The sequence below is a fragment of the Symphalangus syndactylus genome, chromosome 2 (genome assembly GCF_028878055.3).
Source record: "Symphalangus syndactylus isolate Jambi chromosome 2, NHGRI_mSymSyn1-v2.1_pri, whole genome shotgun sequence".
Classification (NCBI taxonomy): domain Eukaryota; kingdom Metazoa; phylum Chordata; class Mammalia; order Primates; family Hylobatidae; genus Symphalangus; species Symphalangus syndactylus.
This window is the reverse complement of record NC_072424.2, coordinates 28234190-28256834: the sequence shown is the minus strand read 5'-3', so window position 1 is coordinate 28256834 and position 22645 is coordinate 28234190. Positions and strand designations below refer to the sequence as shown.

At 37.9% G+C, this 22645-nt stretch overlaps 1 protein-coding gene across 4 annotated transcripts in view; it reads left to right on the top strand.

The window, feature by feature from the left end:
* The window catches only part of MXI1 (MAX interactor 1, dimerization protein), a 78914-nt gene that overhangs the window by 19122 nt on the left and 37147 nt on the right, over positions 1–22645 (top strand). The window contains exons 1-3 of one of the 4 annotated variants that reach the window (XM_055249609.2): positions 38–320; positions 1826–1958; positions 17623–17652. In XM_055249609.2, the coding sequence (XP_055105584.1) occupies positions 248–320; positions 1826–1958; positions 17623–17652 (236 nt within the window). In that variant the 5' untranslated portion in view covers positions 38–247. Of the gene's footprint in view, positions 1–37; positions 321–1069; positions 1188–1825; positions 1959–17622; positions 17653–22645 lie in introns of those variants that run through there. The other 3 variants (XM_055249599.2, XM_055249618.2, XM_063626371.1) reach the window with 3 other exon arrangements.

The following is a 22645-nucleotide window of genomic DNA, read 5'->3' as shown; positions in this document are numbered from 1 at the left end:
GGCGCTGCTCCCGCCCCTCCCCCGTGCTCGCGGGGAGAGGTAAACAAACCACGCGCGGGCTGCCGGCGGCACGGCGGGCGCGGCTGGCGCGGCTGGGGCGGCGGAGAGCGCGCCGAGCCGCGGCCGGGCTGGCCCGCCCGCCCGTCGCACATGTTCCGGGACGGCGCCTGGTCGTAGCCGCCTGCGGCGCCTCCTGTCGGCCCGGGAAGGGAGTGCGGAGAGGCGCCGGTCGCCACCCGCGGTGCCCATGGAGCGGGTGAGGATGATCAACGTGCAGCGTCTGCTGGAGGCTGCCGAGTTTTTGGAGCGCCGGGAGCGAGGTAATGGCTGGGCGCCGCTGCGTGAGCCCGAGCGCTACTAATCTTTTTCTGGAGTGCGGTGCGGCCGGTAAGGGAGGAGGGCACGCGTGTGAGGTGCGCGCGCGTGAGGTTGGGGGAGCGCGCGTGTGAGGGGTGGGGCGTGTGAGGAGGGGAGCGCGCGTGTAAGGGGGGTGTGTGAGGGAGGAGCGCGCGCGTGAGGGGAGGGGCGTGTGAAGGAGGGGAGCGCGCGTGTGAGGGGAGGGGCATGTGGGGAAGGGAGCGCGAGTGTGAGGGGAGGGGCGTGCGCATGTGAGGAGAGGAGTGCGTGAATGTTAGGGGAGGGATGTGTGAGGGGAGGGGAGCGCGCGTGTGAGGGGAGGGGCGTGTGAGGGAAGGGGTGCGAGCATGTGAGGGGAGGGGCGTGCATGTGTGAGGGGAGGAGCGTACGCGTGTTGGGAGGGGCGTGTGAGGGGAGGGCCATGCGTGTGTGTGAGGCCAGGGGTGCGCACGTTAGGGGAGGGGCGTGTGAGGAGAGGGGCACGCGCGTGTGCGGGGGGGATCGCGCGTGTGTGAGGGGGTGCGCGGAGGGAGGGGCGTGTGCGGGAAGGGCGTGCGCGTGTGGGAGGGGCGCGCGTGCGTGGGAGGCTCGCGCGCGTGAGGTGCGTGTGGAGAAGTGTGTGTGCTGAGATCGTGAGTGGAGGCGTGTGTGAGAGGTCGCGCAGGTGCTGGGGGAGGTGCGAGGTCGCGCACGGAGGGTGGGGCTGTGGGCGTGCGGGGAGCGGGAAGGAGACGGGTGGAGGGAGGTTGGAGAGAGGGCGGTCCGGAGATGGAGAGAGGGTGACCGTGGAGAAGCCGGGAGGGCCCCGGAGCGGAAGAGGGTGCTAGGAGGTAGGAGAAAGGGGGAACGCGGATGCTGGGGGGGTCTGGGGAAGAGACGAGACTGGGAGAACGCTGAGCGGGGGAAAGCCGGTGGAGAGGAGCCTCTGAATACCTGCGGGGTGATGAGATGGGGTCCCTTTAGCGGTGGCAGCCCAAGGGGCTGTAGAGATGGGGCAGAAAGAGCAGGAACTCGGAGATTGTGGTGTCAAGAGAGAAAATGTCTAAGACTTGTTCGAAGTATACAAAAACATTGGGCTTAAAGAGACTCTTTAGAACAGATACAGTTGAAAGTAAAGGGGAATTTTTGAGGCAAGTGAAATCAATGAGGCGAATGGTAACTGGCCAGAAAATTTTTGTTGTAAAGCATCTGAAATCTAAAAAAAAAAAAAATTCTTGGGAGAGAAGGATTTTGGAAAGGGGGGGATAAACTCTTTGGTTTAGAGGAGGTATCAAAACACCTTCCAGCTAGTGGAGTGTCACAGGATTGATGTCCAGGCGAGGGACGTTAATCTTCTAACCAAAAAGAGTGGAAACATTTTACTCTTTTCCTGCTTTCAAAAACCTGTTACTGCAAAGACCTCGGATTTGTGGTTCAATGGATTTGGGTACATTCTTCTTAACATATCTTTTTTTCTTGCTCTCTTCAGAGTGTGAACATGGCTACGCCTCTTCATTCCCGTCCATGCCGAGCCCCCGACTACAGCATTCAAAGCCCCCACGGAGGTTGAGCCGGGCACAGAAACACAGCAGCGGGAGCAGCAACACCAGCACTGCCAACAGGTAGCAAGCTGGGAACGCTTAGAAGAGGGAACTAGAGGGGAGGAGCACATTTCTCCTGTAATCCCAAGTCTGAAGGAGCAGCACTTGATGGGTTCCTTTACCACTACCGTGGGGATTTGGCCCTTTTAAAATAATGAAGTCTAGAAATCATAACCTGGTTTTGCATGGAAGGGGAGGAGTAGAATCTGGAAAGACAACCAGAGAAGTTCTTGCTGGGATTATTAAAATGGCTATGACTGAGAGGACAGTAAGTTGAGAGACTTGGCAGCATGTGTCCATGCATGCAGCCACCTGCTAAAAGTAATTGTGGGCTGGCTTTCAATATTCTGGCCAAGTTTAGGACAGTCCAAGAAGATTAAAAAAAAAAAATCAGAAATAGATCTGGCAGGGTATAAAGCAGAATCAAGGGTTTGTTAAAGGAATAAAAATATTTAGGTAGAATTGGTAGTGAGTGGATGTGGTTATTTGTTTAAGGAGAAAAGGGAAAGCCGTGCTGTGAAAGTTTTGCCTCTTTAAATGATAAGATTGGATTGGTTGGTGGGCTCTTAAAGCAAAAATGAAAAAAAAAATCTGCTTATCTTTCAAGCAGAATAGATCTTTTAAAATATACTTGTCTAGATGTACTTGGAAAGGCCGGGCCTGGTGGCTCACGCCTGTAATTCCAGCACTTTGGGAGGCTGAGGTGGGAGGATTGCTTGAGCTTAGAAGTTCAAGACCAACCTGGATGACATAGTGAAACTTTGTCTCAAAAAGAGAAAAATATAGATGTACTAAGATGTAGTTAACTTCCATTTTTGAAAACTTTGAGTAGTATGTGGCTATCTCTTCAGTGTTTTTATTCTAGGGAGCCAGTGAATTCCTAGGATTCATCTCATATGAAGTTTTCAACAGGCCTTTCTTAACAGAAGATTAACAGATGGCTGCCTTTTCCATTGATAAGGGGAATTAAATGAGACCTTTATTTCTGTTTCCCAGAGCTTTGTCTAGAGAATGTAATAAACATTCATTTTGGGGAGGACAGAGCAATCCCTGGGTAACCAGATTTCCCTGAAGCCTTTGGGGAGCTTCAGTCAGGTGGTTGGTTAGTCATTTGGGACAGCAAATTGGGACAGAATGGGGCTCTTGATTCAGAAAGCCTGAGGCTTCTATAGATAACAGCTGGAACTCATGAGGTTAGATCATCCCACTCTGTATTTCAGACATCACCAAGGAAAAACTAGGATTCACTTTTCTCCTTTGACTTCTCTGTAGAGCTGCATGTTTTCCTTTTTTTTAGCTCTTTTCATTAAGACTACTATATAGTTTTTAAACTTAATTTCTTAAGTTATAAAAATAATTAACCATAAGCTTGATGTACTATCTGTGTTGTGTGTGGGTCTAGAGATTTTGTTGTAGTATGGTCTATTTGAGATGAAAATATGTAGTATGATATACAGCATTTTAAAAAATGTACATTTGCTTGCCCTTACAGTTTCAATGTTTAAGCTATCAAGAATTAAGACCTATTCAGGAATTTATGTATCTTTCAAACCACATAGATTAAAAAACTTTTTTTTTTTTCAACTTGGAGACATAGGAAGAGTACACATAGGAAACCAGACCTGGGTTCTGTCATGCTGCAAGTATTTAAGCCTTTCCTATTTTCTAGAAATTAGGTATATAATTTCAGTACATTTCCCATCCCTTACTATGTTCATCTGTAACATGAGATGTGTTAGAGTCTCACCAAGGTCCCTCGTTCTCCTGAACTTCTGTGACTCTGATTTATTGACAGTTTTAGAGATTGGTTACTGTATTAGTAATTTAGTATGTCTCCCATCATTGCAGATGTGACATTTTTAGGAACTCAAGGATTATAGAGGCATAAATAAGATGCACATTCCTAAGTTTTATCAATTATGTTACCGGTCATTAATAAGAAACTCTTAGTCATCTGTTGACTTACACTTTGCTCAGCTTGGGGTTTGGGCTAAGTGATGTTTCTCTTTCATGCTAGTGTTTCTGTTAGGATTCTAATATTATGTGTGGGACCACAGTGCTAATTACTGTGTTTTAGCATAGCATGTCGGAAAATTTGTAAAACTGCAAGCATGCCATATTGTTCTGATAGTGCCCAAAGGAGAATATGTGTACATTAGACCACCTAAAACAGAAGAAGGTACTTTTTTATGGGAATATAAGTAGCAAGAAAGAGAGAGAGAGAGAGAGAGAGAAATAAATAGATTTTAGAATATATTATCTCAAGATCCACCAATGTGTGGGGTTTGGGCTGGGGCTTATGAGAGAGAACTAGTATGTTAAAATGAAACACTGGAAATTATTTCCCCTTTGCCACTTATTTAAAATGCCTGCTTCATGGAAGTAAGGAGAACTGAGGTAGAAATTCCAATACTGGGGTATTTGGACAATAGTGTTGGTCCATTTGAAAGAGGACACTGTAGGCTTCTTCTTAAGTTTACTGTTGGATTTTTAATGAGATTTTATTATGCTGGTTACATAAAGCAGAAAGTTAGAAGACTTACAGAAATTTCCATGTGTTCATCATCTGAAACAAGGAAAGGAATAGAGTTCATAAGTATATATGTCTTATTTTTTCCTGATCAAAAAGCTACTAGTGTGGAAGTAGCTGTTACTACTATACATCTTGAACACTGATGTATGTTATAAAATGACATTTGTTTCTCTGACATCGTAGCATCTTTAAGATATAATGGTGATTGACTATTTTACCCCTGATATTCTCAGGTATTATATGATATGCCTAATAAAATGTTACTTTAGGCAGGGTGCAGTGGCTCATGCCTATAATTCCAGCACTTTGGGAGGCTGAGATAGGTGGATCACCTGAGGTCAGGAGTTCGAGACCAGCCTGGCCAACATGATGAAACCCTGTCTGTACTAAAAATACAAAAATTAGCCGGGCATGGTGGTGTGTGCCTGTAATCTCTACTACTTGGGAGGCTGAGATAGGATAATTGCTCATACTTGGGATTACAAGTGTGAGCCACCGCGCCCGGCCTAAGTTTTTGTATTTTTAGTAGAGACAGGGTTTCACTTTGTTAGCCAGCATGGTCTCAATCTCCTGACCTCATGATACACCCGGCTTGGCCTCCCAGAGTGCTGGGATTACAGGTGTGAGCCACCGCACCTGGCCAGTTCTTATGAATTATATTGGTCAGCCTTCTTTCGATTCCTTCAGTACGTGTTTTCTTCTACCTCAAGATCTTTGCATACTTTCTGTTCCCTGCGGGGAATCATTTTCCCTTCCCCTTTGTTGTCTCTGTTGAATAACACACTTCCTTCAGCTCAATATAAGTTCCTCAGGAATGTTTCCTCATCTGCCGTAATAGATCAGGTCTTCACATACTTCATGGCACCCCTATTTTTCCTTCATAGTGTTCATCACATTTGTAGAAATACTGTTATCCAGTTGTTTCTTAAATTCGTGTCCTATTCACTGGATTAAAAACCCTGTGAGGCGGGCAGGGATTGAGTCTCTTCTGCTTAAACACTTATCCCTAGTACTTATCACAGTGCCCCGTACATAGTATGTGTTTCTTAAAGAATGAAAGGTTTTCAAACTCCAAGCAGAGTGTCTTAAATTGAGTTTCTTTTTTTTTGCTGAGTACCATATTAGACTGGAAGGAAGGGTGATAGAACCCCTGCTTTGGCAAACTCTAATTACTTTGTGTTCCAAGGGATGTTAGTGATACATTTGGGAAAACAGTATGTAGTATTTAAAGAATAAAAATCTCTAAACTGTCAATTCTTTTAAACAAGTAGGCTACAGAATGCCACATTTAATTTTGAAGAACATTCAGTGTCATCCTGTGTTGTGAAAATAAAATAATATCAAAACTTGCATATTGAAAGAACCAGAAGTCTGTCAAATATTGCCAATAAATATTCATATGAGCCTGTGACACGAACATAGTAATTGCATTGTTTTAAGGTAATCTGGGAAGTAGTAAATAGCTAATTTATGCTTTAATTTCAAGTAGATATATTTCTTCTCTTTAGTATCCTATGGATACTAAAGAATCTCATAAAAGCAGTATTTCAGTTCTACCTTCTAAGATTGAGGACACTAAAAAACAACTTTTCTGTTGCTTGTAAGGCTTTTGTTTAATTTTTCTTAAACTATAGAATAAAGAAATGCTTTAGTCTTATTTTAGATGGAATTATTGTATTGTCATTTTTTAGCTTTGCATCCTTTTCGGCTATCTTCATGGATTTTTAGTTTTTCTGGGGAGAGGGATGGTGGTGAGTTATTTTCTTAAGATAGTTACAAAGGATTTTTTCCAGTAGTAATTTGAGATGCTTTATCTTCTCTTTATTCTACGTGAACCTATTTGTTCACAGAAGAATTGAATGAAGCCTTATTTTTATTTTTGTGTAATTTTTTTCTTCTATTCTGTGTTTTTCAAAATTTTTTATATTAAAAAATAATTTCTGGGTCTTTGTCCCATAGAAAACTCCCAAAGTTTCAGGACAAAAATGTAGATTAGTAGCAGTTAAACTCTTAATGATGTTGTTATTATTCTGAAGTATTTTCTGCATTTTGAATGATTAACACATCCAGTGAAATGTGTTTTCTGATAGTCTGTCTTCTACCAAAATTGACTTAAATGAAAAACTCCCAAGAATTACTTATATGCCTTATACTAAAAAAACTCAGGCTTTCCTTTAAATGCTTCCTTGAAGTGTAAGTTTGCTATTGCTGGGTTTCTTAAGGTTATATTCCTCTATGGAAGTATTGAAGGAAACTTGTATGATCATGCCTTGTAAGTCAGTAGGACAGCTGTTTGTGTTCCTAGTGGATGAAAGGCATTTTTGTCAAAATATTGAATATATAATGTAGAAGATCACAAAATGTAGAAAGGGAGTTCTTCATTACAATTCTCTGATTTATGAAGACAAAATATTATCACTCATTTTATGATTAAAGCACATGTGGCTTAGAGATAGTGATTGCTTAAGCCTTTCAGCTGTAGACAATGGTTGACTTTATTGTCAAGCTAGATTTTAAGCAATATATGTATCATTGTTGTAATCAGGCAGTACTGTTGACTGGAAGAAAGCTTTCTCTTCTAGATTTCTCTTACAAATGAAAGAACATTGCCTCCTTTTGAATATAGCATGATTCTTTGTCATTTCTTCAGTAAGGACAGTTTTCTAGATACTAATCTAATCAAAGAGGTTTGATGGTATGCTTTGACAGAGTGTATTTCCAGGTCCCATTTTTAGTGTGATTTTATAGTGCTGATGAAATATAAACATGCATTTTTTGTTAGATTGTTTTTTCATTTCGGTTTCCTATATTTTAAAACACAGTCAGTGGCACCATAATTAACAGCATTACCCATAATATCAAGCCTATTTTTTTAAAGTTGCTCCTAACTTTTATATTATTATTAATATACTCAGCTCCTCCCCATAGATGCAGGTGTTCTATATCTATGGTACCACTCATTTTACCCCCAACAATTATTTACTGAATGTTTATTTCATGCCTGACTCTTTCTTAAAATGATTACCTTTGGAAGTCAGATGAGTTAGGAAATTGCTGATATTTTCTGTACTTTTAAAGGTTTTTTAGAATATTGCTCTGTAATAGAATTTGTTGTTAACAAATGAAGTAATCTAGATAATTAGTGGTTTATCTTAATGTCTTTTTTAACTTTGAGAGTATGTTTAAGAGCAATTATTTTAACCTTCGAAATTCTCTGTAGTTTCTAGTGTTGCTCCCTTACCTAAGAAGTATTATTTTACAAATAATATTTAACTTTAGAATGTATAAGATGCTTCTTAATTTCTGCTGCTACCAAGTGAACTAGTTATTTTAAATTCTTAACATTTTGTGAAAGTAATATATGTATATAGTTTAAAAAGTTAATTAATACTAAATAGCTTATAAAGGAAAATAACATCCTCATGCCCCACCTCTCTCCATCCAATTTCTGCTTCCTAGAGACTACCACTTCCAATAATTTCGCAGCTTCTTCTGTTGTTTGCTTTCATATTTCTAAATGAGAAGCTTTTCTGGCTATAAAAGATGAGAATTTGACTGTCATACTCTTTGACTAACAGCAGATTAATATGCCAGAAATGAAGATTTTTAAAAAGTACATGAGAGCAAATATTCCCCAACGGAATGATGTTTCCAAATTACACACCTTGTAGTACTGTTTATTATTAATCACCTACAGAAAAACATTGATATTTTACTCTCATCTCTGAGTACTTTATGGTAAATTATTGCCTCAGTTTCATGATGAGGTTTATTAGTTTAAAAAAATAAGCTCGGCCGGGCACAGTGGCTTACACCTGTAATCCCAGCACTTTGGGAGGCTGAGGCCGGCAGATCATGAGGTCAGGAGATTGAGACCATCCTGGCTGACATGGTGAAACCCAGTCTCTACTAAAAATACAAAAAATTAGCCAGGCGTGGTGGTGGGCGCCTGTAGTCCCAGCTACTAGGGAGGCTGAGGCAGGAGAATGGAGTGAACCCAAGAGGCGGAGCTTGCAGTAAGCCGAGATTTCGCCACTGCACTCCAGCCTGGGCGACAGAGCAAGACTCTGTCTCAGATAAATAAATAAATAAGCGCTATTGGCCGGGTATGGTGGCTTACGCCTGTATTCCCAACACTTTGAGAGGACGAGGCAGGCGGATCATGAGGTCAGGAGTTCGAGACCAGCCTGACCAAAATGGTGAAGCCCATCTCTACTAAAACACAAAAATTAGCCAGGCATGGTGGCGCGTGCCGGCAATCCCAGCTATTTGGGAGGCTGAAGCAGGAGAATCACTTGAACCCGGATAGTGGAGTCTACAGTGAGTTGAGGTCATGCTACTGCACTCCAGCCTGGGCAGCAGAGTGAGACTCCATCTCAAAAAATTTTTTTTTCTCTATTTTCTTCTAGCAGTTTATAATATTGGGTTTTACATTTAGATTTAAAATTCATTTAGAGTTAATTTTTGTAGAGGGTGTGAAGTTGAAGTTCTTTTTTTTTTTTTTTTTTTTTTTGCAAATAGACATCCAGTTGTTCCAGCATCATTTGTTGAAAAGGCTATACTTTATTCATTAAATGGCCTTGGCACCTTTGTAAAAATCAGTTGACCACAGACTTGTGAGCCTTATTTCTGAATTTTCTGTTCTGATCCTTTGATCTAAATATTCATCCTTATTCTAATGCCTTAATTATTATAGTTTTTCAAAAAGTTATGAAATCAGGTAATGAATGTATTCTAACTTGGTTCTTCTTTTTCAAAAGTTCCTTTGGCTATTCTAGGTCTTTTTCATTTTTATTTTAATTAATTTATTTTTTTGAGACAGTGTTTCACTCTTTCACCCAGGCTGGAGTGCACTGGCATGATCATGGCCCACCTCAGCCTTAACCTTCTCGGGCTCAGGTGATTCTCCCATCGCAGCCTCCTGAGTGAGGAGCTGGGACTACAGGTGTGCGCTCCCACACTCCGCTAAGTTTTATATTTTTTTTAGAGATAGGCTTTCACCATGTTGCCCAGGCTGGTCTTGAACTCCTGGGCTCATGCAATCCTCCCACCTCTACCTTCCAAAGTGTTGGGATTACAGGCATGAGCCACTGCGCATGGCCTGCATTTTTACATAAATTTTAGAATCAGTTTGTCAATTTCTACAACAGAGCCTGCTGGAATTTTTACTGGGATTGCACTGGATCTATAAATTAATTTGGGGAAACCCAACATGTCTTAACTATTGAATCTTCTAATTCATTAACATGAATTAATAGACATGGTATGTCTATTATTTAGATGTTTTCAAATTTTAGTAGTTTTTTTAGGTTTTCAGAGTATGGGTCATACACATACTTTATTAAATTTTTCCTTAAGTATTCTTTGATGCTATTTTAAATAGCAGTTAAATTTGGCATTTTGGTTTTGTGAACTGACTTCGCTAAACTTAATTGTTAATAGTCTGTACATTCCTTAGGATTTTCTAAATAGACAGTGGTGTTGTTTGCAAGTAAAGACATTTTTATTTCTTCCATTTCCTTCTGTGTATTTCCTTTTCTTGTTTTATTTCACTGACTAGAACCTGTAGTACAGTGCTAGATAGAAGTGATGAGAGTGGACATTCTTGCCCTGTTCCTGATCTTATGAAAAAATGCATTCTTTGACCATTGAGTGTGACTATAGTTTTTCTTAGATGCCTTTTAGGTTGAGTGTATTCTTTTCTTCCCTTATTTGCTAAGAGTATTTATCATGAATAGATGGTAAATTTTATTAAATGCTTTTTCTACATCTATTGAGGTGATACTGTCATTTTCTTTTTTATTCTGTTAATATGGAGGATTACATTGATGGATTTTTGAGTCTTAAACCTGCATTCCTGAAATAAATCCTACTTATTCATGTTGTATTTTGTACTGTTGCAGTACTGATACTAATAACGCAGAGCTAAAACAAACTTCACAGGTTTAAGGATTTAGTCCCCAACATGTCTGCCCTCGCTACAGATGCCAGCCATAAGTTTAGGAGTCCTCAGGCCACTCTCACATCTGACCAACTGGCTGCAAATTCAGAGGTTCCTACAGCCCCTTCAGGTTTGATAATTTGCTAGAACTACTTATAATTCAGGAAAGTGCTATACTTTGTCTGTTTTTAGAGGCAGGGTCTCAACTGTCACCCAGAGTAGGATGCAGTGGTGAGATCAAAGCTCACTGCAACCTCAAACTCCTGGGCTCAAGGCAGTCCTTCTGCCTCACCCTCTCAAGTAGCTAAGAGTACAGGCATGCACAATGATGTCCAGCTGCTATGCTTATAATTGCAAGTTTTATTATAAATGATACAGATCAGGACCAGCCAAATGCAGAGACACAGAGAGTGAGGTCTGGGAAGAACCTGACCACAGAGCTTCTGTGCTTTTTCCATGGAATCAGGATGCATTACCCTCCTGGCACATTTATGTGTTTACCAACCATGAAACTCACCCAAGTTTCAGGTTCCAGAGTTTTTATTGGGATATTATTACATAAGCATGATTGATTGAATCATTGGTTATATGGTTGTGAGTTCCCAGTACTTCTCTCCCCTGTGTTGGGTCAGAATCAGTGACTCAAAGCCCCAACCCTCTAATCACATGGTTGGTCTTTCTGATGTGACCAGCCCCTATCCTGAGTTATCTCTCCTTGGCATAAACTCAGGTGTGGTCCAAAGACCCACCATGAATAACGAAGACACTCCTAATTACTCAGAAAATTTCAAGGTTTTAGAAGCTCTGTCCCAGGAACTAGGGTACTTTCTGTATATTATTGGGTTCAATTTGGCAATATTTTGTTAGAAGTTTTGTGTCTGTGTTCATGAGAGATGTCTTTGTTTTGTTTGTTTTCTATGTAATTTGTCAGGTTTTGGTATCAGGCTAATACTGGTCTCATAAAATGATTTGGAAAGTGTTCCCTCTCTATTTTTTCAAAGATTTTATGTAGGATTGGTTTTATTTATTCCTTAAATGCCTGGTAAAATTTGCTAATGAAGAACTTACAGGCCTGGAGTTTTCTTTGTGGGAAGGTTTTTTTTTTTAATTATGATTTTAATCTCTTTAATAGATGAAAGGCAATTCAGAGTTTCTGTTTCTTCTTGAGTCAGTTTTGATCATTTGTATCTTTCAAGAAATTTGTTCATATCATCTAAGTTATCAAATTTAGATGATGTGGACAATTACTGGCATAAAGTTGTTAATAATAATCTCTTATCCTTTTAATGTATGATGTGTGTAGAATCTGTAATGATGCACACTCTTGATACTGTTTTTATATCGTAATTTTTGTCTTTTATTGTTCTTCAGCCTTAGAGGTAGTTTATCAATGTATTGATTTTTTAAAGTCAGCTTTCAATTTTACTGATATTCACTATTTCTCATTTTCTATGTCTTTCATTCCTGTCCTTAGTTTTTATTATATTTGTCTACTTCAGTTTCTCAACATTAGCAGTCTTGACATTTGGGGTCAGATAATTCTGTTTTGTGCATCATAGGATGTTTAGCAGCATCCCTAGCATCTCCTCACAAAATACCAGTAGCCTCCTCCTGGTTGTGATAACCAGAATATCTCCAGACATTGTCAGATGTCTTGGTGGGCAAAATTGCTTACAGTTGAGAACCATTGCTCAACTTCTTTCAGTTTAATTTGTTCCTTTTTCTACTTTCTTAAGGTGGAATCTTGGATCATTGATTTTGGACACTACCCTCCCAACAGACGGATTTAAAGCTAAACAGTTGTGTTTAAGGACTGCTTTAGCTACATTCAACAACTTTTGATATGTTGTGTCATTAAGTTCAGAATATTTTCTAATTTCTCTGCAATTTGTTCTTTGAGCTGTGATTTATGTTCCAAATATTGGGATTTTTCTAATTAGCTTACTGTTGCTGATTTCTAATTAAATTTCATTGTGATTGGAGAACTTTGTATGATTCAGTACTTTTAGATTTGTTAAAAATCATCCTTTACAAAGCACATTTCTTTGAGATGTTTATGTAGTATGCCAAAATATTTGTCAAGGACTTACATTAGGGTGTTTGCTATATTTGAAGTAAGAATTGATTTTTAAAGAATTCAGTTTGTATGCTATTAAAAAATTTTTCTCCTGTTTACCAAAGTAAAATGTACATACAAAAAAGCATACAAATCCTGTGTACAGCTCAATGAATTTTTACAAAAGCAAAGAAATACTACAAATCTTAGAAGCCCCCTCCTGACTTTTCCAGTCACTGTTACCCCTTCCACAAGGTGACTGCAATTCCAACTTCTTTTTTTAATTCCAACTGTTTATGCCATAATTTAGTTTTGCCAGTTTTGAACTTTATGTGAATGGAGTTATGTAGTGTGTACTTTTTGTGTGTGTTTGGCTTTTTTCTTTCAAAATTATGTTGAAATTGTGGAGATTAATCCATGTTATTGCACAATAGTTGTAGTTAGTTTATTCTCATTGCTGTGTAATATTACATTGTGTGAATATTTCACTATTTATCCATTCTACTATTGATGAATGTTTCCAGTTTGGGGCCAGTATGAATAGTTCTATACAAGCATTCTTTTGTATGTCCTTTGGTGAACATGTAAACATATATTGGCTTGGTATATGCCTGTAAGTGGAAATACTTAGTCATAAAGTATACATATATCCAGCTTTGATATGTAAGTTTTAAGGAAAAAGGTTATTGATTATAGTTATTGTTGTGCATCGTGTTTAGATACTTGCTGTTTGTGGGCTTAGTTATTGTGGTGGTTGGTTTTGTCATTGTTAAGAAAGAAGCAATACATTTCTTATGAGGCATTTTTTCTAAAAGTTTATAGTATTCAAATTTTACTGTTTTTAATGGTTTTTAAAAATGAGATGTACTTTTTGATGGAAACACGCACAAAACTACCATCTTAAAAGAACAGTAATAATAAATAGAAGTTTTACTGTTTCACTAATCCCAGTATATTTTCAATCTCAACTCCTTTGGTATATCCTTGAGAGATACCTGCTCTATTATAGCTAAAATTTTCTGTTTTTCTTGCGCTCTACGTATATGTGTAAGAATTGTAAGCTTTAGGATACCAGTTAGAATTTAGCTTCGTAGAATGTGCTCTTTTCATTGTGTGGAGGGCAACATCTGTGAGGCACTTTAGGATTAGAAAATAAGTTAAATGAAAATGTTAACAAAGTAGGGGTTGGCTCATTAATCCAGCAAAATTAGAGGTCTTTTCTTTTGCTAGAAGAGAGTATTGAAATTCTGGAGTGGGGATTTTTATTTTCTTTCCACGATGGTACTACTCTTGAGCCAAACTGTACCATTTCGTATAGTTTCAATTCTATGGTTCATTTCTTTGACTGCCCCCAAACTACACCCTAAATAATCACAAGTTTATGTATTGGAGCTGTGTTGTAGTCAATGAAAAGTCACATATCTGGTTAAGGTTGTCACATTTCATAGATAATGACTCCCATTCGAATAGGGAATACATTAGGATGCCTCTCTTAAAGGGATGCTGTTTGTGAAAAAGATTACCTGTGATTCAATGATAAAATGATAGAAATGTCTTTTTCTCTGTCATTGGAAGTTGTTAAGCATTCAGGGTAAGGGTGTTTGAAAGGAAGATACAGTTCATTAGTATTTGCTCTCAGAGGTGCATTTTATTGGGAGAAGAAAAGTGGGCTAATTAGATGAGTTATTCAGAACATCTCAGGCTTACACAGGGAATTTATCATAATTGAATATTTCAATGGAACATTATTGGAAGGGCTTGGTTGGACACATAGCTCAGAGAAGCAAGGGGGTTGTTTCTGAATGTGCTAGTGTGTGATACATTTAATTACTTGTTTATTGCCTGTACTGTTTGGATTACTTTCTCTGTGTACATATAATTAGGCATCTCTCTCTGTAATATACTCCTAAACCTTGTACTGTCCTCATAGTTGACTAAATGATCAAGTAGCTTCAGTCACCTATCTTTTCTTTCAGTTTCTCTTTCCATCATTATGGTTGTTGTTTGCTTATTCTCAGTCTAATTCAAAGTGTTATTGAGAACCTATCAATTTGTTGTCCCATGTAGTATAGTTAATAACGTTTTGGGTAGCATAATTTTAGTCTTTTAAAAAAGTAATAAAAATACTAACAGTAGCTAGCATCTATTAAATATTTATTAGGAGCTAGATGTTTTTACCTGTTTCTCTAATTCTCACAGTAACCTGGCCAAGGCATGTGTAATACTCCAGTTTTACAGATGAGGAAACTGTAAACCAGAGAGGTTAAATAATTTGTCCCAAAGTTACACAGCTAGTGTGAGTGACAGAGTTAATATTTAGATTCAGGGATTTCTTTCTCTAACACCATGGGTCTTTATGATCTCTCTGTGTTGTTTGCTGGTTTTGCTTTGGACTTCACAACTCGACTTGTTTGCTTATCTTATCCCTTCCACTTGGAATGGCATCTCCTTAACAGTTTCAGACTCTACTAGTAGCAAATGTACTTATCATTTAAGCCTTAGACCAAATGCCACCCTCTTCTAAAGTTTTTCTTACGGTGCCACTTGGAAGTAAACTGTCTCTTTTGAGCTCCCACAATACTTTGTACCTTTTTTTGTATATTTATTTTGCCTTCAGTTATAATTATTGCTAAACATAATTTACCTAATGGAGACTGTCTTTGATTTCCTGTAGTGTAAGACAGCCTTGAACACTGAAGGTACTCAGTATTTGTTGACTTGATATTACAGGTAAAAACCCATCAAAATAGGAGTAAACACTACTGATGCTTTTGTAAAAAAATTGGAAGAACATGGCAACATGGTAATGATTTGTATATTTATGATCATTTTTGCTTCTCGTTATTTGAAAATCTTGCTAAATTTTGCTGGTGGTATAATTAAATGTGGCATGCATTTCCTGGTTTGGTGAAAAGGTTCATAATCTTAGCTATCATTTTCTTTAAAAAAAAAAGATAATAAAGAAATGTCTGTTTGACAGGCAGGAAGAACCTGCTGTTTTAATTTTGTTCACAGCAGTGGGTCAGATTATGATCTTTTGGAGCTAGCTTTGATAATAGACTCAATATAATATTGGAATTCAACAATTGGTTATTGTTGAGTATATTATCTCTTGCACTGATGGCTGTCAGTGGGATTGCCAGACTGTTTAGAATAAGTTTATGGCTGTTTAGAATAAGTTTATGGCAAATAGTCTACTCTTCTCTAAATACAATGTTTCCATTTATTACTTACTGTAGTATTTTATATGTGTATTGTCTTTTTGTTTTGTTTTTAGTTTTCTTCTCAGAGAGAGGCAATTAAACCAAAACTTGCTCACCAGTGGGGGTGGGGAATCTTACTATTATTTATTCAAATCTTGAATTATATTTTTTCTTCTAAACCTCTTTAAATAGGCCTTTTCCCTCTTCTAACTTGACTGATTTACTTTAACATTTAATTCAAACAAAGATTAACACAATTTTAAATAAACACTTTTATGGTGATAAAGGCACACTGTGGTTATAATTTATTGAATTTTGAGCTCCGAGTCTCTATTAAACTAGCATTTCTGACTATGCTTTTATAGTTTCTTCTATCTGAATTCTTGAAACATCCTAAGACTCTATTTACTTCCCTCAAAGGAGAAGTCCTTTTGTTAAGATAATATTTTTTAAATGAATATCAGTCTTTTTCATTTCATGTCTCTTGGACTTGATGAAATTACTTGTGAAGCAAAAGGTGGATAGGAGACAGTAACTCAAAGAAGTCTTTTGGCCCTTGAGCTAAGACAGTGGGTAAAATTTACACAAAGTTATGAGACCAGCAAAAGCACTCTTAAGGTTTGAGAATCTGATTATTAAATATACATTGAAATAATCAGGTTAAAGCCATCAATATTCTTTAAGCATTTGACATTAGCCAGAATCTACAAAATGATTAAAGTTTTAGTTCTAGTGACAGAAATTTAATTTCTTCTTCATAAAATTGTTGTTGTTAATGTTAAGTTATTGCAAAAGTAACACATGTTAATTCTAGGGAACTAGTATAACAATAGTAGCTAACTTTAGAGTTCATTATATTTTGCTATTTAGCCTAAACCTGTTAGTCCTTATAACAATCATATGAGGCAAATACTGTTATTTTTCCTATTTCATAGATGAGGAAACTGAGCACAGAGAAATGAAGGGACTTTACTGAGGCCATGCAGTATTTGGACTCAGGCAGTTTGGCCTTAGAGTCTGTGCCCTTAACTTCTATTCAGTATTGCTTCTCACTGAATGGTTAAGATTTGGGGATTGTTAAGATAGACCTGGATTTAAATCATGGCTGCCACTTTATACTCTTGGGATAGGAGTATATTTCTTGACTGCTCTGAGCTTCAGTATTCTTGTTTATAAAACAAAGGTTGTTTTAGGGTTAAAATAAGATATATTAACTGCTTATCCCACTGTTCCCCAGATGCTGTGCTTATTCAATAGATGGTATCATTTAAAACAAATAATGAGAAACAAAATGAAAAAGTCACCAAAACTAAACAATAACCATTGCTAAAATTTCGAATTATCCAGGACTCGTAAAACATGTTTCTTGATTTTATTAATATATTTTTTCTTTATACTAATATACTTTTCTTTCATATATAACTTTTTCTTGTTTTCGTTTCACAAAATAAGGTGGGAAGACTTGGATTTGCCTGTTATCACTCAGCAGTAAGGCAAGCCTTTTTCAGCTTCTATGCTAGCCAAAACTTTTTTTTCTCTGTTTCGAAGTGGGTAGATGGAGATAGAGGAGGACATGGAAGTACCCCCACTTTTTTTTTCCTTTTTAAATAAAAACAGGATTATGTTTAAAATTTCTTATATAACATCTGCATATCAACAAAATCTAGGATGCTAGAAGTAGGGAGAACATGTGCTAGTATTACTTTTATTAAAATAACAATGAAACTCCAGTTTCAGAATATTTAGAGTTGTTAACTGAAAATGCTATATTTGAATAAACAATCCTAATGAATGTAGACTAATTCCTCTCGATGAGTGAGCTTGTAGAAGTCTGACCATGTATTGCATTGTTAAATAAATTCACTGGGTCTGTAGCATAGCAGTAACTAATCTGTCTTTCTATAGCTTTAGCAACAAAGCATGGCTAATGCTTTTTTTTTTTTTTCTTTTAGATCTACACACAATGAGCTGGAAAAGAATCGGTGAGTCAGTGATGAGGTGCAGCTTTCACTTATGTTTAAAAGCAAACTCACCATTTTACCTGTGAAAATAATGTAATAGTGCATATGTAGTTGTAATTTTACTTTCCAGATGTATAGCCTATTGTGAGTCTGATATATATGTATTTTCTCCAAAAAATGACTTAAATAGTAAGCTTATAGCAGCCAGAAGACGTAAATACATTTTTAAAGCTTATTCGAATTTGAGTTTTAGGTATAACTTTTATTTCTGTCTCTGAAAATGAGTTAATTGTTACAAGCTCATGGTTTAAATGTAGTTTTGCTAAAGGATAGGATTTCTAAAGAGTAGGTAATAAACATTACAAATTGGAGGGCATTGAATTTTTCTTTCTTTGTAATTTGTTCATTCATTCATTCATTTATTCATGCATTCAACAACTATTTATCAAACATGAGCTGTATGTCAGTGCCAGGCAGGCAGAATGCTTTATATAGGAAATACAAGAATATATACGATAGTTTTTGTCCTTAAGGAATTCAGAACTTTGTAAGGGAAAGACAGGTAATTAAAGTATTATATAATGTGGTAAGTATGGTAATGGAGAAGCAGAAGGTACTAGAGGGTACTGAAAGATATTTTGGAAGGTCACCCGAATCCTTTTTGAAGGGAGTCTTGGAAAGTTCTGCAGAGGATGGTGAGTGAGCAGTGTATACTGAGGAAACTGCAAAAGGTTCAGTATGACTATAAAAAATTGTAACATGAGGTAAAGCATGCCAGGTGTTGAAGAGTCTTGTCTACCATGCCGAAGAGTTTAGACTTCCTGAGACCCATAGGGAGCAGTTAAATAATTTTAAGGTGGGTTATCATATGATCAGCCTGTGTCTTGGAAATATCATTTTGGCTACAGTTTGAAGAATTGGTTGGTTGGGAGAAGGGATACCAGAGGCATAAAGATGCTTTTGAAGGCTATTGCAGTAATCTAGGTAAGAGATGATGGTGGCCATTAAGATAGAAGTAGACAATGTAAAGAGTATGGAATGGAGTCAATAGAAATTGGTGATTAGTTAGCTATGGATAGTTGAGTCTTAGATGGTATTACTGTTAATTGAGAAAAGAAATAGAAGAAGAAGACAAATTTGGAAGAGAACATAAGAATTTTAAGAGTAAAATACTTTCTTTTTGGTGTAGAGATTAGATTAATAGCAGCCAGACATGGTGGCTCATGCTTGTAATCCCAACACTTTGGAAGGCCCAGGTGGGAGGATCGCTTGAAGCAAAGAGTTCGAGACCAGCCTGGGCAGCAAAGTGAGACGCCCTCCATCTCTACAAAAAAAATAAAAATAAATTAGCTGGTGTGGTGGCATGCAGTCCCAGCTACTCAGGAGGCTAAGACAAGAGGATCACTTGAGCCCAGGAGTTGAAGGTTGCAGTGAGCCATGATCATGCCACTGCACTCCAACCTGTGTGACAGAGAGTGAGACCCTGTCTTAAAAAAAATGAGAGAGATTAGATTAATAACAAACTGAAATCATATGTACCAGCTGTTTTTGACAAATAAGATCTCATGACCTTCAACTTTTTGTCCTCCCTTTAACAAAAAATAGATTGGCTAGCCCAACTGCCACATTGCAAGTAAGTTTAAATGTCAAATCCCCTTGAAAAGGCTTAGCATAGTCTTTCAGGCAGACTCAGTGGCTTTTACTACTTTGCACAATGCTGTGTTGTTGTCTCTTATTGTAAGGCTGAATAGGTAGCATTGTAATTATTTGTTCATATGTTCTTTCTGCCAAATGACTATGCCCCAAATGCAAAGATACTGTTTTGTTCAATTTTGTATCCTCAGTGCCTAGCATTTGAGGCATGTATAGGAGACAATGGCTCTAATATGGAGTGAAGGATAAAACTGGAGCTCAAAGTTGAGTGGTCTAGTCAAAGACATTTTGGTAGTTACTGGTAGAAACTCCTTCGTTTTAAAGAATCTCTTTTCTGCCTTTTATTTCTGATCTATTAAAGATCTAGATGGATAAAGGGAGGACATATCTGGCTATTTTAAACATAACAAAAAAGACTAAGAAATGAAAGTTCTGAGGATCCTAAAAATAAAACCTTAAATTGAAGTTTACTCTAAATTAGATCATAGAGTATGTTTTGGGCCCATGGATTAAATACTGATAAACATGTGGCTTTTATAGTTATTTCATTTGAATGTGGTCCTTGGGAGACCCTCATTGGAAACCTGGCGAAAACCATTAACACTGGAGTAGAGACTCTTTTTAGTAACTATTTGGAATGGAGCTTTAAAAATCTTTGATTCAGTGGTGACGAGCATTTTTTTGTGTGTCTTTTGGCTGCATAAATGTCTTCTTTAGAGAAGTGTCTGTTCATATCCTTTGCCCACTTTTTGATGGGGTTGTTTGTTTTTTTCTTGTAAATTTGTTTGGGTACATTGTAGATTCTGGATATTAGCCCTTTGTCAGATGAGTAGATTGCAAAAATTTTCTCCCATTCTGTAGGTTGCCTGTTCACTCTGATGGTAGTTTCTTCTGCTGTGCAGAAGCTCTTTAGTTTAATTAGATCCCATTTGTCAATTTTGGCTTTTGTTGCCATTGGTTTTGGTGTTTTAGACATGAAGTCCTTGCCCATGCCTATGTCCTGAATGGTATTGCCTAGGTTTTCTTCTAGGGTTTTTATGGTTTTAGGTCTAACATTTAAGTCTTTAATCCATCTTGAATTAATTTTTATATAAGGTGTAAGGAAGGGATCCAGTTTCAGCTTTCTACATATGGCTAGCCATCGGAGAAATGCAAATCAAAACCACAGTGAGATACCATCTCACACCAGTTAGAATGGCCATGATTAAAAAGTCAGGAAACAACAGGTGCTGGAGAGGATGTGGAGAAATAAGAACACTTTTACACGGTTGGTGGGACTGTAAACTACTTCAACCATTGTGGAAGTCAGTGTGGTGATTCCTCAGGGATCTAGAACTAGAAATATCATTTGACCCAGCAATCCCATTACTGGGTATATATCCAAAGGATTATAAATCATGCTGCCATAAAGACACATGCACACGTATGTTTATTGTGGCACTATTCACAATAGCAAAGACTTGGAACCAAGCCAAACGTCCAACAATGATAGACTGGATTAAGAAAATGTGGCACATATACACCATGGAATACTATGCAGCCATAAAAAATGATGAGTTCATGTCTTTTGTAGGGACATGAATGAAGCTGGAAACCATCATTCTCAGCAAACTATCACAAGGACAAAAAACCAAACACCGCATGTTCTCACTCATAGGTGGGAATTGAACAATGAGAACACATGGACACAGGAAGGGGAACATCACACACCGGGGCTTGTTGTTGGGTGGGGGGAGGGGGGAGGGATAGCATTAGGAGATATACCTAATGTTAAATGAAGAGTTAATGGGTGCAGCACACCAACATGGCACATGTATACATATGTAACAAACCTGCATGTTGTGCACATGTACCCTAAAACTTAAAGTATAAAAAAAAAATCTTTGATTCAGTTTTGTTGAATGCATTTTGCAGATTATTTCTGACTCATTGATAACCTTTTTAAAAACCCTCACAGAAGATGTGTGCATCACCCATAGTATTACTTTGGTATGCCATATAAGTTGTTTAATCTAGCATCCAGCTGTGGCACAGGTATAACACATGTGGTTTTATTACCTGGGCTGTGTGTAATCTCCAATAAAAGTCATTTGTTCCTATTTTATTTACTTAGATATAAGACTTTCAGACTGGTTTCTCACCCTACCTTACTTCACTTAAGGCATGATTTCCTCATCATCTTCTAATAGCTTTGGAAGTGCTAATAGATATTCTTTATTAGCCCAAAGGACTAATAGAGATTGTTGATTTCTCAAATTATTTCTTCCACTCTCTCTTTACTCTTTTTCCTCCTTTCCTCTCTGTATTCCCTGAGGCTTCATTGAAAGATGATACAGAATTAACTTTTCCAAGATATATTTGTTTTAAAAGGGATTTTTATCAACAAAAATAAAACTCGAATTTAGAGTAATAATCTGTACCCCACTTCTGGGAAGTTACCAGTGGTGGTCTGGCAAAAAACAAAAATACTGGTAGACATAGGATAGGGGAGGTGGTTTAACAAGAAGGTGGCACAGGAATATTTTAAAAATTTAAGCCTATATTGTTTTTACATTTTAAGGCCCCCATCCAGTTCTGTTTAACAGTCCTTTTTACCAAGGCATCATTTTTATTTGACGTGTTAAACAAAGAAGAGTTAACCTAGCTTTGGCATCTTTAAAATAAATAGAATTTTGGCTTTACCTTTGATCTGCCTTTGAGTGTGATGTTGTATGAAGATAGTAACTCACTATCAAAAGATTAGTTTTGTCTTCATTCTGAAAAGACATTCCTGAAGTAATTAATATTCTTTAAAATTTGCCACTTTATATAACATATTCATGTCAGAAATTGCTTTTTTCCTTTTTAGCGTGGTTCTGAAATCTTGGATATAAGCTTCTCTGAGTTAATGTTTTTTATTGGAGCAAATGCAGTGAGATTTGGAGTAGGTGATTTTAAATTGCTGGTGAATGGCTAAGTAATTCCAGATAGCTATCTCAAACAAAGCCGTAAGATTGTTGAAGCCCCGGGGTCTGGCCTTAAGGAGATAATAGCCAGCAAATGTTAAGGTTCATACTACCAGATCTCGGAGGGAAGCCTAATGGTGGAGATTTGGGTTTTGGCAGGCCCAGAGAAGTTGGTTGTGATCCACAATTACCCCAGGATTCCTATAGCCCATTAGGGAGCTCTAGGTAGTTTCAGGACTGATAGAGAAATTCAGATTTTTTTCTTGGATAGGTCTTGGGAGCTGGTTTCTGCCCAAATCCTTGTTGGTTATACTGAGTCTGCTCTAGATGGTTCAGAGCATTTGTTACCTATGTACCAACCCTGTCCCCGTAGGCCCACAACAGGTCATAATAGGCCTAGGAGATGGAGGGGAAGC